This window comes from Poecilia mexicana, unplaced genomic scaffold (genome assembly GCF_051168715.1).
Source record: "Poecilia mexicana isolate PSO_F unplaced genomic scaffold, ASM5116871v1 scaffold_10, whole genome shotgun sequence".
NCBI classification, from domain to species: Eukaryota; Metazoa; Chordata; class Actinopteri; order Cyprinodontiformes; family Poeciliidae; genus Poecilia; species Poecilia mexicana.
In genome coordinates this window covers 20,775,687-20,792,152 of record NW_028263379.1, presented here as the reverse complement: position 1 = coordinate 20,792,152, position 16,466 = coordinate 20,775,687, and the positions used below count along the sequence as shown (strand labels likewise).

At 34.3% G+C, this 16,466-nt stretch overlaps 3 protein-coding genes across 4 annotated transcripts; all 3 read right to left on the bottom strand.

The window, feature by feature from the left end:
• Positions 1–191: 191 nt before the first annotated feature.
• On the bottom strand, positions 192–3,390 carry LOC148157101 (uncharacterized). The gene is made up of 3 exons (XM_088009620.1): positions 3,192–3,390; positions 1,910–2,227; positions 192–1,141 (listed from the first exon to the last, which is right to left on the bottom strand). Exons 1-3 carry the CDS (start codon positions 3,238–3,240, stop codon positions 954–956), a joined length of 555 nt encoding a protein of 184 aa, XP_087865746.1. The 5' UTR covers positions 3,241–3,390; the 3' UTR covers positions 192–953.
• A 3,383-nt stretch (positions 3,391–6,773) lies between these two features.
• LOC106920329 (uncharacterized) lies at positions 6,774–10,445 on the bottom strand. Of its 2 annotated transcripts, none has more exons than XM_088009618.1 (6): positions 9,683–10,445; positions 8,872–9,201; positions 8,311–8,460; positions 7,999–8,103; positions 7,725–7,826; positions 6,774–7,628 (listed from the first exon to the last, which is right to left on the bottom strand). In XM_088009618.1, the coding sequence occupies exons 1-6, from the start codon at positions 9,756–9,758 to the stop codon at positions 7,438–7,440; spliced, it is 954 nt and encodes a 317-aa protein (XP_087865744.1). In that variant the 5' UTR covers positions 9,759–10,445; the 3' UTR covers positions 6,774–7,437. The 2 variants fall into 2 exon arrangements, with proteins under 2 accessions (XP_087865744.1, XP_014846757.2); XM_014991271.2 differs by having other exon boundaries at positions 8,203–8,460; positions 9,683–10,444.
• A 526-nt stretch (positions 10,446–10,971) lies between these two features.
• On the bottom strand, positions 10,972–15,433 carry LOC106920330 (uncharacterized). The gene is made up of 4 exons (XM_014991272.2): positions 15,245–15,433; positions 13,611–13,931; positions 13,282–13,389; positions 10,972–13,147 (listed from the first exon to the last, which is right to left on the bottom strand). The coding sequence occupies exons 1-4, from the start codon at positions 15,291–15,293 to the stop codon at positions 13,023–13,025; spliced, it is 603 nt and encodes a 200-aa protein (XP_014846758.2). The 5' UTR covers positions 15,294–15,433; the 3' UTR covers positions 10,972–13,022.
• Positions 15,434–16,466: the final 1,033 nt, after the last annotated feature.

Here is a 16,466-nt window from a genome sequence, read left to right as displayed (position 1 = left end):
GCAATATATTGTAGGCAGTTTGGCTAGTTTTTATTTAAATAAAATAAAGGAGTTGTAATCATTGTAACAAAAAGAAATAAACTCAAAAATGTATTTGTAAAATCAGTGTTTATGTAAGAACAAGTTTGTCATTCATTACATTTACACAACTGAAAATAAAAAAAAAACGATAAATGACAAGCAGGTAAATCTTCAGTTGCTTAAGTATTCATTTTTATTGGGTTTATTTGATAAGGACAGAAACACAATAACATAGACAAACTGAATCGAACAGCAGTCCCATGTTTGTGTCATAGTTCTTATAGCATGAGCTAATTTGCAGCAGTTGTCCCTAGATGGGCTTTTTAATCAGTATATGTAAGAACTATTAAAAAGTTGAATGATAGCAATTTAAAATAACATGATGTTGACTACATATACAAAATCATACATATAAAACAATGAAATATGAAAACATAACATTAAGCATGGATGCAGTTGCAGTGATGAACACAAACAAAAGACCTTTTAAATTTGGAAAAATGTGTATATCTACAAAGTGTAAATCTTCATCAAGAGATCTTTCCTGGCAGCAGCTATCACCGTCTACAACAACTCTTTGAAGACTTTGAATTTATGAGTTACAACATTTCATTTCTCTTTGGGATCAATAAAGTATTTTTGAAATTTCAACTGAATTATGAATGTCTTTGAAGAATCAATTTCTTTTTATCAGGTAAACATCTTTCAATAAATTGCACATTATTACAGCTTAGCTTAGCAAACTCAAAATGTGAACAAACATGAAAAATTTACATTTAAGTCAACAGGACAATTTTATATCAAATGTCAGGACAGATACATTGAAAATGTTAAAATAGAGCAGTTATTCTTATTCAGACCTTTTCTCTGACATTTGCACTGAGCTGCTGAAATCTTCACACATTACAGAAGACGCCTACAAAGGGTAGCAGTTAAACATCAGTCAAATTACTTTGTTCAATAACTTGAAAATCCTCTGGATTCACGTTTCTTTGTGGTGTGATGAACATTTTCTTATATTTTGTCTCCTTCCATTTGAAATAGAGGCCAATCCCTCCACATATAAGAACGGCTGCAGCAAACATCAAACCACATCTGAGCAGAGAAGTATCTATTGAGACTTGAGAAACAAGAACCAAGAGTTATGTTAGCATCAATACAGTACAGTTGAAACACAAAACAAGAAGTTCAATCTTTGTCTAATCAGACTAGAGAATCTTATTTCTCATAGTCTGGGAGATTTCTTGTGTTTTATTGCAATAGTTTCAATTAGGGTCAGAATAAATGGACAGCATGTGAGTTAATTATGGGTGCCACAGCAAAGGGTCTGAATATTTATTACCATGTGATAGTTCAGGTTTTTTATCTATATAAATTTGTAAAAATTTCTATATTTCTGTTTTCTTCTGCCAAAATGGGATGTTGAGGGTACATTGAGAAATAATATTTATGTTTTAGATGTTTAGAAAATGGCTGCAATGACTTGTGAAAGATAATGTAACATCACATTAGGTAGAAGGTATGAAATCAAAGAGTTCACAGGACAAGAGCCAAACATGAGCAGGCAGCTTTTAGTTTAGTCTTAGTTATTAATGTGGTTGAAATATACAGTTCACTGCTTCATTCTTTATGCAATACTAATTTCTTCTTTTTAATGTAATTTTTCTTTCTGTACATTTAAAACTTTCTATTGACTGCTTTGTACCACTTTGTGTATAAATGCTGGCATGCAAATAAACCTGTCTGACAGAAATAAAGAAATTAAAACTTATAAGTTCTAGTAGAGATCATGAAAAGCATAATTTTACAGAGCTTTAGTCAGTTAGATATATTATCCATATCATGTCAATTAAACCAATCTAATTTTATTTTCTTGTAAGGTATTTACCTTGAACAGACAAATGAAGAGTCCGGTTTTCTGTAATCTCCCCACGTGAATCAAACACTGCAAGTTTATATTCACCACTGTCGTTGTGTTTCAGGTCGTTTATCCTGAATGTTCCATTATCGGGTATAAAATCAGATCTGTCTTTTATTTCATTTTCAGCTGTTTTATTTATCCTCCATTGTAGTAATATTACATTCCCCTTTAACAAGTCAAATCTAATTCCTGAAGCGTTGTGAATCAGCCGTAGAAACACAGTTTCTCCCAAAGTCCCGTTACATTGAGCTCCATCATTTCTGGCATCGCAGTGAGCTGACAGACCTGAAATAGAAAAAGTACAAAAAAACATTTTTTTACAATTAAAATTGTCATCTTCCAAACACAGAAAAACTGAAATGAAAACAGAAGAATGAGTTTTCTGCGTTCTGACAACTATCCCAGCATGCACCGCTCTCTTCTTCTTCTACGGGCGAAAATGAAGTCGGCAGCTACCGCAGTTGCTAGACCTGTTGTGGCTCAATATCGGTCCATATATAAGGTGCACCGGATTATAAGGCGCACTGTCTGCTTTTGAGGATATTGAAGGTTTTTAGGTGCGCCTTATAGTGCAGAAAATATGGTATAACAGATTTTCTATACTCTTTTCCACTTTGCATTTTCCAATAAATTGATTCTTCAGTCACATTTTTCATATTTATATCAGACAACCATACGTTTTCTTAATCTACATTTTCATAGCAACATTTATAGATAGATATCATATTACATATATTATGGTCTTCTAGTAATTTATAAGTACTTTAATACTGTGATTTAGCCTTGATTTTCAGGCCATGCAAGCAGGGAAATATCTTAAACATACAGGGCAATGTGCCCAGAGAACCATGAAACACAGATGTAGACAATAAAGTAGGATTTCTGTGTTTCAAAATTTCTATAGTTAGTCTTATTTCTATTGTTAAAATGTTTAAAAAGTAAAGTTTGTGTTTGAGAAAACTCCATTTAAAACTAATACTAAGACATGTTTCAGAAATATTGCCACTCGACGAGTTGAGTTCAAAGACAAAGAAAAGAGGAAGAAGATGCGCAAGCTTTGAGAGAACAGCTTTTTGTAGTTTTGCTGCTCTAACTATATGTAAACCTGAGCTGTTCAACAAGAATAAGGATAAAGCATTTTAATGTAGTTTTTACTTTAAAGCCATTTTATTTGAATTACTGCCCACACAGTATCTAAAGCCCCGATAAAACCCTGATAAAGTAACGTAAAAAAATATGTTTAACTCACCCTGAGAGACTCCGAGTAACAGCAGCAACAGTCCAACAGCCGCTGCCATCTTTCTTTATTATTCAAGTCTATTGATGAGCAGCTCTCAGTAATCTTTGACAAGATCAATGTTTATCTGCTTAATAGGACTGAACTCCTGTCACTGATTAAAAAACTTAATACAGAGAGAATGGAGAGATCTAAAAAGGAAGTGAACATATAGGCTACTTAGGCAAAGACGGAAGCTCATGGCGACACCACACAAAAACTATGACATCAATATTAGAACAACTAAACTGTAGGCAAAAAAACTCAAAAAGAGGAACTTCATTATAAAGCTCTCCTCAAATTATTCATAATTATATACTTTGTGGATTTTATCACTTTATCAAGACTTGAGCTAATCTAACTGGTGATAAATTTTGTTGCAACTTGCTGAAAATATTTATAGGATTATATCATATTAGAGCAGACACAGTTCTATCACCGAAATGCAGGAAATAAGTCTGTGATCAACATTTAGCCTGATTATTTTTACACACCAGTGGTGAGCCGTGTCTTTTCAAGTTGGGCTTCTCTAATTAACCAATTCCCACAGCAATTGTAATTGCTGACTTTATTTTGCTGTGACAAAAGTAATAACCATAACTTAATAAAGTTAACTACTTAGTTTTATAGTTGATATGTAGGTAAACTGACATCACAACCAAACATCCAGGCTGTTTTCTGATAGCTTACAACGCAGTTACACCCAAGCATATTCCACACACAGACTTTGACTGTAGAGCAATCAAAGTGAAACCTCATGAATTAAATCCACACTAAATGTTTCCTGCCAAACCCCCAGAACCTGGTTCAACAAGACAGAATACAAATCATCGCAAAACAGCTGCATAAAAAACAACTTTAATAAATGTTACTCAACCTTAGGATGAATCTGTCAATTATCCATCTATTTGGTTCAAAGGTGTCAATTATTATTATTTATTATTAATTATTATTTTGAGAAAGAGTAAAACTCATTGATGTTTCTTAAGTGATCAGAGAAACATTTATATCCAACCTACTTTAGTCAGAATCTAACCACAACCATTAGATCAGTACAAGTGTTAGATCCATTCGTCAACAAACCTTCAGACATCTCCAAAGTAACAAGAGCTGATCAATATAAAGGCTGTGATTGAACTCCACCCTGCTAAACATAGTTGAAATCAATACGACCACTTAATATTTATAATGAAAGTGTGCAAATTAATTAATCAATGCATGCTATTTCATCTCTGACCACATGGAGGCGTGCCAGGCATATCAGAGCAGAAAGAGACAAGAATAAGTGTATTTGTCTCTATTGGCCAGCAGAGGGAAACCTTGCTCCAACTGACTGGACGGATGTTTTGTTTTAGGCCAAAAATTATGAGCCAATTTGTTTTTAGGCTGATTTTTTTTCTCCAACGAAAAGGCAAAACATAACATTTGACAGTTTTGAGTCCATAACAGATTCTAATGTTTGTTTCAAACATCTTGGTTCAGTCAATGATGGATGGCATGTAAAAAAACTAGCAAAACAGGAGTGTTATTAATTATGTCCTCTAACATGCATCTTCCATATTTGATTAGCCTTCCAGGGCTACTTGTCAACTTAAATATTTTTCAGCTATTTGATCAAGTGTTTCAAAAAACATCTGGGTAATATGAGGGGAGTGAGGGTAGCTCAAAAATAAAGCTGCAGGACTCGGATCTCATTTTGCAATGACTGTAAAGTTTATGCATCAATCCCTATCATGGGTGAAAGTCTGCGACAGACTAACATGCAGCCTTCTTCTTCTTTCCTCACACAAAATCTGGACTTCACATAAACCATTTATTGTAGGTATTCCTACCTACAATAGATGTGCTTTTAATACTAAACAAGCCTCTATTGTTACTTTGATATTACCTCTGCCTCCTAACACTCAAAAAGAACAGCTGTGTACAGAACAATTTCTCACTGGAACATGTTGCCATTTGTAACTACATTATTGCTGAATACTAAAAATAAATGTCTTAAATGACCTATAATAGATAATGAAATAACATTGAATTTATGGAATGTGTGAATTTATACTCAAAATGAAGATTGCTGCTGTTTTGTGTTTTGATCTTGTTTTTGTGCTCTTTTGTAATGATGGTAAAATGTCACAGTTATTGAGATGGTTTATTTTAATTTTTGTGTTTTAATTTTGTTCATGTTAAGGTATTATGTCTTTTGTGTAATGTTTGCAAAAGCATGACTTTATTGTATTGTTTGTGATTTTGATCTCATAAAGAATAGTCTCTACTAGAGTAGAGATTCATTTGGATGCTTAAATAAATTGAGGGGGCAGCAGTGGTTGCTGGTTTGATTCCTGTTCCACCAATTGTGCCCTTTGAAATGTCAATTACTTAAAAAGGACATTATACCTAAAATTGTTATTATTATTATTATTATTATTATTATTATTATTATTATTATTATTATTATTATTATTATTATTATTATTATTATTATTATTATAAATAAACACACTGGACAGGCTGTCAGTCCATCATAGTGCAACACAAAGACACACAGCCATTCATGCACGTACTCATACTTAAGGGCAAGCAATTTAGATCAGGGGTCAACATCTCCAACTAGAGCTACTGAACTGCAGCTTTTACATGTAATCCTGCTCCTGATTTGCCAAATTAGTTTCCAGTAATTTGGCAGACTTGAAGGGATGCTGAAGAGTTAACTCAATTATATTTTGCCAACTATATCAGTTGGTCAGTGTTTATTTTCTCCTCGGCTCCGTTCATGTTCACTTGCCTTCCTAGTCTCCTCTCACAGCTGCTCATTGTTTGTATGTTACTGTACCATAAAAAGTATTGTGCACCAGTTACTGAAGTACTTTATCCACCTTAAACAAAAATACTTAGGTTGTAGAGAAGTCGTTTATTCATATATTTATACTTGTCAAAAGTTAGGTTCCTATTTAGTAATGTCTTTTCCTGAGTCAGCATGACAAATTAAAATAGAGTTTTAAAAATGGGCTTTGTCAGTTCATCAGCTTTCTACTTCCGTTGCATGTTCAAGAGTTGCACAGGGCCTGTACTCAACACTACTGTCACTGTCACTGTGCGACAAGCAGCATCCGTTACAGACGGGCCCATTACAAGACCGGCAGAGACACAAACAAGTCAGTGTACACTTCTTATAAAACCATCGAGTTCATGAAAGCCAAGCATTTTGAAAACAAAACTTTTTGACAATTGTTATATAACAAACTTAATGAATTTTTTAAATTTCAGTATTTCAAACTCTTGAAGCTAAACATTAAAGCACGTTGTTGCATCCATGTCTGTGCCTGCTTTTTCATGCAGGGTTGGGTAGAAGGTGTGGTAGATCCCAGACAGGTTTCCAATATATTTCAGAGCAGCACGGATATAAATACAGCAAAAATCATTCACACACGCACACACACACCTTAAAGCATTTTTGAGAGACCAACTAACCTATCTGGCATTTTTTTTGGCAAATAACACTTGAAGACACCTCACTGTCGTGTTTGTTGAAGACCCAAAAGACAGCAGGACAAGGGGATGTGAATGGCATAGTGGAAGTTTAATGAAAAAGAAAAAGAAAAACCTACAGAACATGAGAAAACCAAACAGGTGCATAGCAGCAGGAAATGATTGTAAGAGATAGAGTTAAATACTGAGGCATATGATTACCAGAGTGAAATGAGTGTGATAGCAGAATCAGTCAGCTGTGACAGTAACATGCTGAGGAAACTGAAGCAAAAGGTTACAATAAAATTCAGATTCTGCAGAAACAGGACTTAAATTGAAGCAGGAACTGAACTCTACATAAATATGATTAAAGACTAAAAGTCAGAGCTGAAAATAAATTCAGGCACAGAACAAAAAAGCATGAGGGATCTTAAAACTAAGGGATGCACGTAATAAAGAAAGCAAATGAAACAGAACAGTAGCTAAGTTCCTTAGTTATGCATGTTTGTTGCATTCATAGTTCTAAAAAGATTTGTTTCATTGTAACCAGTAACAGGAAGAGAGATGAGGAACAAAACATTTTAATGCAAAAGACAGCACACAGATTTGCATAAACACTCTGAGAATCAGACAGCAAGCCTTCAAATATGGATGGATGGAGATTGCTTCCCATCCTCCTTGTTTCTGTTGTCGTTTTGCAGTCGCTGCAAACTTCCCAAATTCCTTACATAGGTTTTTTTTTTTTTTTTTTTTTTTTTCAGAGATTTGCGTAGATACTGTCATCCACATTTCCATACACACTGTTGTCCATATTTCCATATATCACATCATCAGACCGCCGAGGTTGCTTTTTAACTTTGCCGTACTCCACTGGGATATCTCTGCTCAGCTCCTGTCGCCTCCTCACCTGATCAGCACTGGTCTGATTTTGGCCATAATTATTTTCTTCTGAAGAAGAGCAGCAAGGAGAGGTACAAGATTAACATCATAATTATGAGCTTCATGTTTGCTTATGAAAACTTAGAAAATTGTGATAAATGGTACCTTTGTAGTTTGGCTTTTTCTTCTTCACACAGAAAATTCCTATGCTGACAACAAGGATGATTAACAGAGCTCCAAGTGCACCACTTATTATTGGCAATAGCGCTGTTTAAAAGTGAAGAAAGAAAAAAGATTTTTAAGAAAGGTAATGTGATTTCATGAATATTTGTAATTCAAAAAATACATAATACCTTATCAAATTCTCTACAAAAGAGGTTTTCACTTCATAAAATACCAACATAGACTTAAAGTTGTGTTTCTAAATCTGCCATCTTACCCATAATATTATGTGTCTGTGGTAGAAGTTCAACACACCGAGTGTTGTTATCTTTAAACACCCACTTAGATATGTGTACACCATTTGAAGTGCAGTTCACAAAGTCTGTATTCCAAAAGAAGCAAACAAAAAATATTATTTGCATGGTGATCAGAGCTTTTAATTTTAAATAATCTATTTTTGTCCAGGAATTTCCCCACTCACGACAGGTAGATGTGATTTTCTCTTTGAGAAGAGTATTGGCGTTAGTACTGACTGAGCAAACCAGGCGACCTGCAACGTTTGGTCTCAGGACGATGGTGTTAGACTCACTATTTCCAGAGAGGAGCTCACGGCTTGAAGGTTTTTGTCCATTCAGAGTCCAGCTGTATCGAGGGTTGTTCCCTCCTTCAGAGAGACAAGAGACATTCACCTGTCCTTGGGACAAACACTCAGCGAACAGCTGGACAGAGGTCACAGGAGCTGAAGGAGAAATTACAACCAATTTAGAAAATATTTCATTTTCAATGAAGAGCAGAAAAGGCATCAGTGGTTGAATCAAGTTCCCTGTTGAATGAGGGATACATTATGTGTCTCAGTAAAGTATAAGAATTAAATCTGTTTTTAAAACTATTAGGTACGTTCTTGTGACTTTATTTAGCCCCTAGAACCAGACGGACCCACCGGTGGGTCCAGCTGCCACGACCTCGGCTCGCTCTGTAAACAAAGGCTCCACGTGCCTTTAAATTTTTTTTATTTTTTATTATCCGCTAAAAGAGGCTTTGATCTTTCAAAAACTATTCCGCATAAAGGTTTTGCCCAAAATGTTAAGTTTAAATTTATTTATACCCCCTGAGGGTGTAAGAGGTTAGCTGTAGAAAAAATTTGACTCACCTTCAAGAGACAAATGAAATGTTCGACGTTCTTTCATCTTTCCATCAGAATCAAATATTTCCAGAACATATTCACCACCATCAGTCATCTTGAGATTTCTGATACTAAATGTACCATTACTTAGAATCAAGTGATATTTGTCTGAAAGGGGACCCAAAATAACTTCATTCTTTCTTATCTGAAGGATTATTGACTCTGAATGTTTTATTTGATAACTCTGCGATTCTGAGATGCTGTCCTCCAGTTTGACACACACAGTTCCTCCCAGGGGTCCAAAACACAGAGTTCCATTCTGTCGGCCATCACAGCAACTTTCTACTCCAGCAAAGGCTTGAAAGACAAAAAAGCAAAATTATATTTATGCTTTTGTTCTTACATAAAGTGCTGATTGCTTGTTTTTGTATTCAAATAAGCATCACTTCCTGCTTCCTGAAACTTTTGCCTTACTTTATGTCACGTTCCCATTTCTTATTTGTTTTCTCCATTTATGTGTCGTTTATTTAAATAGAACAACTCATTCAGTTAATTCCTTTATATGAAAAAAAAAACAATTATAGGACCAATCCTGTGCTTTTTTCAAAGGAGTTGTGATACTCAACTGAAACAGACAATGCTACGAAACTTTTCTACGAAATTAAAAGTACCACCAAGCCAAACACGTATTATGTGTTACACTTACTATTATCAAGACAGTCTTACTTCCTATCCATAGACATGCACGCTCTTCAATAATGTTCCCGTCTGTATCAGATTGAAGTCAAATGAAACGCAGCATTTTAAACCTGCCATAAAAAACAAAATACTTTCTCACCACAAGACATGCAAAGTAGCAACACAAGTAGTCCAGCAACAGCTTCAATGACTGCAGAGCAGTTTCCAGGCCCCATTGTTCAACAGTGAACTGGGTAAAATGTCGTGCTACGAATCAGCCTGAGAAAACAAAAAAAAAAAAAAAGATGCTCGTACTGACATGAAAAAAGGAAGTGATGATAACTTAGTCACCTCTAGACTAAAAGACGGAACAGCTTTCTCCAACCAGGTTGTATTATTTTTTTAGTGGTAAAAACTAAACAACTTTTAATTTCTATTTTGTAATGACAGAAGAGCATCACCATATAAACTTTGTGTGGTTAGTGTAACACAAATTAGCACTTATTTGGGATCAGCGACTGTAACAGAGGGGAAAAACAACAAGTGGTTTTTAAGACTTTTTATAAATACAATTCTGGAACATGTGCCATCTGTATTTGATGATTGAAATTAAAAACTGGTTAACTTGGCAAGAGCAATACACAAACGTGCTTCCTCAATGAAGCACAGGCAGGAGAGACTCTAGAGACCAAACAGATGGTGGATGAAGATTAGGTTATCTGACACATTGCAACATACAGAAAGTATAAAAGTTGATCTTTCTCACGGTTTTAAGATTGTAAAGTTGTTTTTTTTAGTTTAAATAAAAGTAACTTGCAGGGAATGTTTAAATGTTCCCTGCAATGTTTAAACAACTCATTTTGTGACTGTTTATGTTGTGATCTGGATGATTCGTCAAACTACGTGCCCTGACTGCAATTAAACCATAGAAGTTATTCTTAGGAATTGATGCTTGTGTTTTTTTATGTAAATGAAGGAAATGTGGGCAACTTATTTTTGTTCCTCAAAACTGCAGAGGCCAGTAAAATGTAAATCTTAAATGTAACACTTAGACAGAAAACCTCACAAAAATGCTCTGCAAGGCAGGAAACCCAAAGTGCATTTAAAGGGAAAGAGTTGCTTGTACATCTAGCAAAGTTATGTCCTACTCTGTTCAAAAGGTGAACAGAAACAACATAATAACAGAATTGTAACACTTTAGAGCTGCTATAAAAAAAAGCATTGAGAGAGCATTTGGGTAAGAATGTGTGAGCATCTTTTTACTTGTTTGCTGTCTTCTGTGTCTTGCCTGTCAGTAACTACCTAGACAGGCAATTACTGCCTGAATTGCCTGTCCAGGATGTAGGACAGCTGGCAAAGTTACCTTCCCAGCAGATCCCTGAAAAGGATAAGTGGGAACAGGAAGTGAGCGAGAGAGAGAAAACTCAAAGGTTTGCACTGAATACCATCTTTTTCTTTCTTGGGTCTAACCATCTATTTCCTTTTCTTAACCCAAACAAGGCGTTCTCTTTCAAATCTCATTTTGTGTCTAACTATGACAAATACCTTATGAAGCGACCAATCATGCAAGAGCTACGACAATCAAGTCTGTGAGTGACAGCCCCGTGTTTGGGATGGTATAAAGTTACTTTTGTAATTTTTTTCTACCTTTTTCTTTTTTACTGTAATAAGGTTTTCACACATTTAAATTGATGGTTTACAAATACGTTGATCCGAGCAGTGTATAAAATGAAACTGCAAGCAAAACAGACTATTTACATTCAAGTACTTAGGTTGTTTATTGTTAGGTTTCCCTCTGCTGTTAGACAAAAGGTACTGTTTCTTAGGTTTTATTATACTTTTCTCCCAGTTTGCTTTGTTGTAGAGAAAAACTATCTTATGGATATAATTTTTTATAATGTGATAACATACGTTATATTAAAACAAGTAAATTGCTGGAAAACTTTAGGTTACAGATATGCAAATGTTTTTTTGCTGAACTGTCTTCAAATTTTAGTGAAGCTCATAGCATATTTTCTACCCTGATCAAAGTACATTTCATTCATTCATTTCAAGTCAGATACAGCGAGTTAATTTTTACAGTGTCTTGAACAAGCCTTCCCACAGTTTGTTTCTTTTTGCAGCTGCAAATCATGTATTTAAATGTGTCTAATTTATATTTTGTGTGATAGACCAGAACAAAGCACAGTACATTTAGGAACAGGAAGAAAAGATCTACACTGTTAAGCAATAGCAACTTTAATTGAATCTTTAATTTCTTTTCCGACATGTTTTTTTTTTTTTTTTTCTGTGGAGGGAGATCAAGATTAGGGTGATGGAAAGGAGCTCATCACTAAAGACAAATAACCAAAGTATTAGATAAACATTTATCCCAAGATTATTGTGAAGGCTGTAGATCAATTTTGTGCTAATTTTGTAATTAGCACATTATTTTTCAAAACTGGTTTTTATATTGTGCTGTTTTGAGAAGTGCAAAGTCCGATCTATATTCAACTTCTTAGTTGAATACAATTTTTTTAAAATCTTTTGGTCATGAGTATTAATAATTATGTGTTTAATTGTATGATTATTATTTTTTTACAATTAAAATCCTGAAAATTGATTCATGTATTTCTATTTAGACTCATAATCTCTGAAAGTTTTTTTTTATTCCAGGGCATTCAAGATTACCTTAAATCGATGCCTATTGACTATGTAGAGTGTGCAGTGTGTGAACTAATCTCAGTAGGAATAGTTCTGTTCTGTTAGAGAGCCATCATGAAGACCGACAGGGAGCAAACAGGTCAGGTCAAGTTGTGGAGAAGGTCCACAATGTTGAACATCTCACACAGCAGAACCAATCCATTATCCCAAATTGGAAAGATTAAAGAATTACTGCAAACTGAGTTAGAAATGGACATCAGCCTAACTGCAGCAATTCAAACTCCTTATGTCTCTTTATTAGTCATTCATCCTCCCTCACAAAAGAAAGTCATCAGTAATCTTTCATCTCTTTATCATATCACTAATCATTCACCTCCCAGTTCATTAAGTCAGTTTCCTGCTCTGCTCCCATTAGTTAAGGTGATTTTTTTTTAAAAGTACAAGGCATTTGTTAGTTTCACCACTGACAACTTTTATTTTGCGTAGGGAGTTGCTGCGGAAAATATGAAGACTAATAACATGTTTTTCTTTGGACTCCAGCGCATTTGCCTCTTAACTTTTTTTTTGTAATTTAATGGGTTGAGTGGTTGCCAATTTCTCAAAACTTCTTTATCAAATTTAACATTACAGTCATGAGCAAATATTGCAATTAAAATAAACAAGCAGTTGTTTTTGCATTGCTAGCAAATATGGTTTCTTAAAAGTTACAATGACTAAAGATGAGTAAAACATCTTCAGGGGTCCGCATCGTCATCTTCTCTGTGGATCTGCAATGAGTGCTGCAGTCTTTACCAAAGCAGACAACAGTTCATTTCATCTGCATATAGTTTCATTTCTTCAGTCAAATTTGACTGGAATCATCCTGCAATCTTTATTTGGCTGTACTCCACCTCTTCCTCCATGTTTTGCTTTGCTGGCTTCCTCTCTTGCTGTTGCACCACTCTGACGTCAGCGTAGGTTAAGTCAGCAGGGAGTTCTTCTCCTGTAGAAAAGCAAGATTTAGTCACTCAACAGATATTTTGCCAAATATTCTTCTAACTAGAGTTTTGACTATTTCTCTCCTACAAGATATAAACGTTTACGTTGCAATAGTTAGAAATAAGCATTAATTAGTACCTTTTCCATTTTGCCTTTTCCTCTGAGCACAGATGACGATTACACAGACGACATAGATGGAAAACAAAAGCAGAGCAGAGATTGCTCCAACTCTTAGTGGGGACTGGCCTGTTTCAAATACAAAGAAAGTTAGTAGAGTGGAAAATAATAAGAAAGCACCAGTCAGTTCTGCTGCAATGTCAGACATCAACAGGTGAAGTTGTTTTTAGGTTCACATAGGTCATGAATGGAAAAATTATACAAATAATTTCGAATATGCAGATTATCAAAAATTTACCAATTCAGTTTTGTGTAAATTTACCAATTTGAATTTGTACGCCAGACTTTACCTTCAATGTACAATTGCAGAGTCCGTTCTCCTGTTATTTTTCCATCAGAATCAAAAAGTTTAAGTGTGTATTCACCACCATCACTGCTCCTAAGGTTGCTGATCCTAAATGTCCCATTGCTGGAGATGAATTCAGATCTGCTCTTTAATGTGTTTGTCACAAGTCCATTGCTTCTCCAAATTAGTACTATTGTTGTTTCTTTTGTCCATTGGAATCTTGTTTTTTCTGAGACCTCATCCATCAGGTGAACAAACACAGTTGCTCCCCAGGGTTGAAAACACTGAGCTCTCTCCTTTCTGCCATCACAGAAAGTTTTATTACCTGAATAGTAGAATAATGAAAAAGTGTAATGCAGTTTAAACAAAATATATCTGAGCTTCTTTAAAAAAAAAAAAAAAAGATTTCAAATGACACAATTGTTTAAATTAAAAACTATTTTGTAAAAACACATATAAAGCCTTCATTACATTTTTTGCTCTTACAAGTCATAAAACACACAAACTTTGTTTTGAAGATTTTCACCGTCATAAAGTTGATGTCACTTTATAATACAGTTGAAACCAGAAGGTTACATACACCGAATAAAGAGACATATACAAAAACAAGTTCTCACTGTCTGAAGTAAAGCATACAGAAAATTATTTCTGTATGCTAAATGTCCGCAAAATTAGTGAAAATCTTTTTTTTTTCTTGATTTTAGACATTTTTTTTTGTAAATTTCTTTGAATTTAAAAGTTTACGTACATTTGCAAAGTGTCAGGGATAATTTTCTTTTAAACTGTATGACTTGCTAGTTTGGTGACGTTCTGGTCCGTTCCTCCTGACACAACTTTTGTAACTTTGTTCAAAATATCTTGAACTTTTGTTACCAACTGATTAGTGATAAATTACTTGTACCTAGACATTAAAATCTGGGTACATTTAACACTATTGTGTTATTTTAACAAGGACACTACTGTGTAAAAACACATAATACAAAATATAACACAAAATTACATTATTGTGTGATTTTAATAAATTTTAATGAACATTAAAATCACACAATAGTAACAATTGATCTCTTTAAATAGTTTAATTGTCTATATCTCAACACAACTCCCTGGTTATATTCAAAAACTTTTAGAAATTATATATGAAATAATTTTTTGTTTAAAGTTTTAGTTATAATTATAGGAGCAAGTAAAATTCACATCTATGCCACATTTTGCTGAGGTTGTAAAATGATAAGTTGCTCTATAACATTTGAGCTGGACAGTTAAAGTTACACCTCTGTCGTTCAGTATGATGTATTATGAAGACCCTTGTTTTTCGAATCATTTCAAGAACTTTCAAAAGTTGTTTTTCAGCTCAAGATTGTTCTGTAAAAAACAATATTTAAAGCTTCTAATAAAAAAAAGGAAGAATGAAGAAGGAAAGAAAAAGCAAAACTGGAAGGACATGGTCAGATCAGAACTTTACTCCTTTCAATAAAAACAAAAGTCGCAGACGGCAAAGCACTTGAACTGCCAAGAAACACCAACAAATGTAAAATTAGGCTTATTTTTATTAAGGTCACCAGATGCAAAAAAAAAACAAAAAAACATTGCTATGTTGTAAATAAAACACTGATTATTCCACATGTAATAATAACTCACCATAAGAGACTCCTATGAGCAGAAACAGCAGTCCAACACTGGCTGCCATGTCCTTTTACATCTGTTGAAACAGCAACTGTCAGGAAGTGCTAAGAAAATATTTATCATGCTCTGATGACCATGATCACTCTGAATCAGATGAACAATCAGAAGATAGGCTTAATATCCCCACTGCACAGAGGTGAAAAGGGAAGTGAACATATCATCACATGAAGATGTTACTTAAGGGAAATTGACACATAAATCTTACTCAACCAGCTGCATCAGCTCAGGACTAAAAAAGCAAAAAGGGCTGGAGTAAAAACCCCAAAACAGAACCAAACCCACAAATATTACCAGCTTCATGAAAAGGGACGTTTTAATAAACCAGGTGTTTTAGATGATTGTAGCTGGAAAAGTAAAGAAAGCTTGTTAACACTTTATTTGAAGGGGTGTGCATAAGACTGACATGACACTGTCATAAACATGACATAACACCTGTCATGAACATAAAGAAGTCTTTATGAGTGTTTATGACAGTTGTCATGAAGTGTCATTCGGTAAATAATGACACTTTTAATGCAAAGTTGCTCTAAAAGTTGCATTGAAAGTCCATTAAAAATGCCAACTTTGCATTGAATTATTATAATTTACAAAATCATGCAAAGTTTGTACTTTGCATGATTTGCAAATGGCTCCTTGATCCCTAAATATCAAGAAAACAATTCCAGTTGTGATGCAGCAGAATAATGTAAATTCAACAAAACCTGAAGTTCAGCCTTCAATGTTATCCTCCTCTGCTCCTCAGTCAGCGCATGTCATCACTCTGCTTAGAAATCACAAATTGCCATGACTTTCTATGTCCTCATACAGATTTTAGTTTAAATAGAAGAAAGGAGTTTGAGAAAAATCAAAAAGAAACAAACTCAAAGTATTTGTTAGATAAGCTTACAGGAAAAGAGCGATTACCTCTGAAAATGTATCAAAAACATAATTTAATCTTAAAGATGCTCAAAGAAACGCAAAAGAAAACACTGCTCTTCATACAAGCAATGCAGACTGAATGACCCTCTACATATTTTATATTTACATAGCTGCTGGAATGAATGTTTCAATTTATTTAATGCATAGTTTTTTCTGAGTTGCATGTGTATCTGATTGGAGAGCAATTAAGTAAACAATAGTTAACTGAGGTAGTTGTAACAGTATTTTGTACACTAAAATAGAGATTCTTGACTTCTCA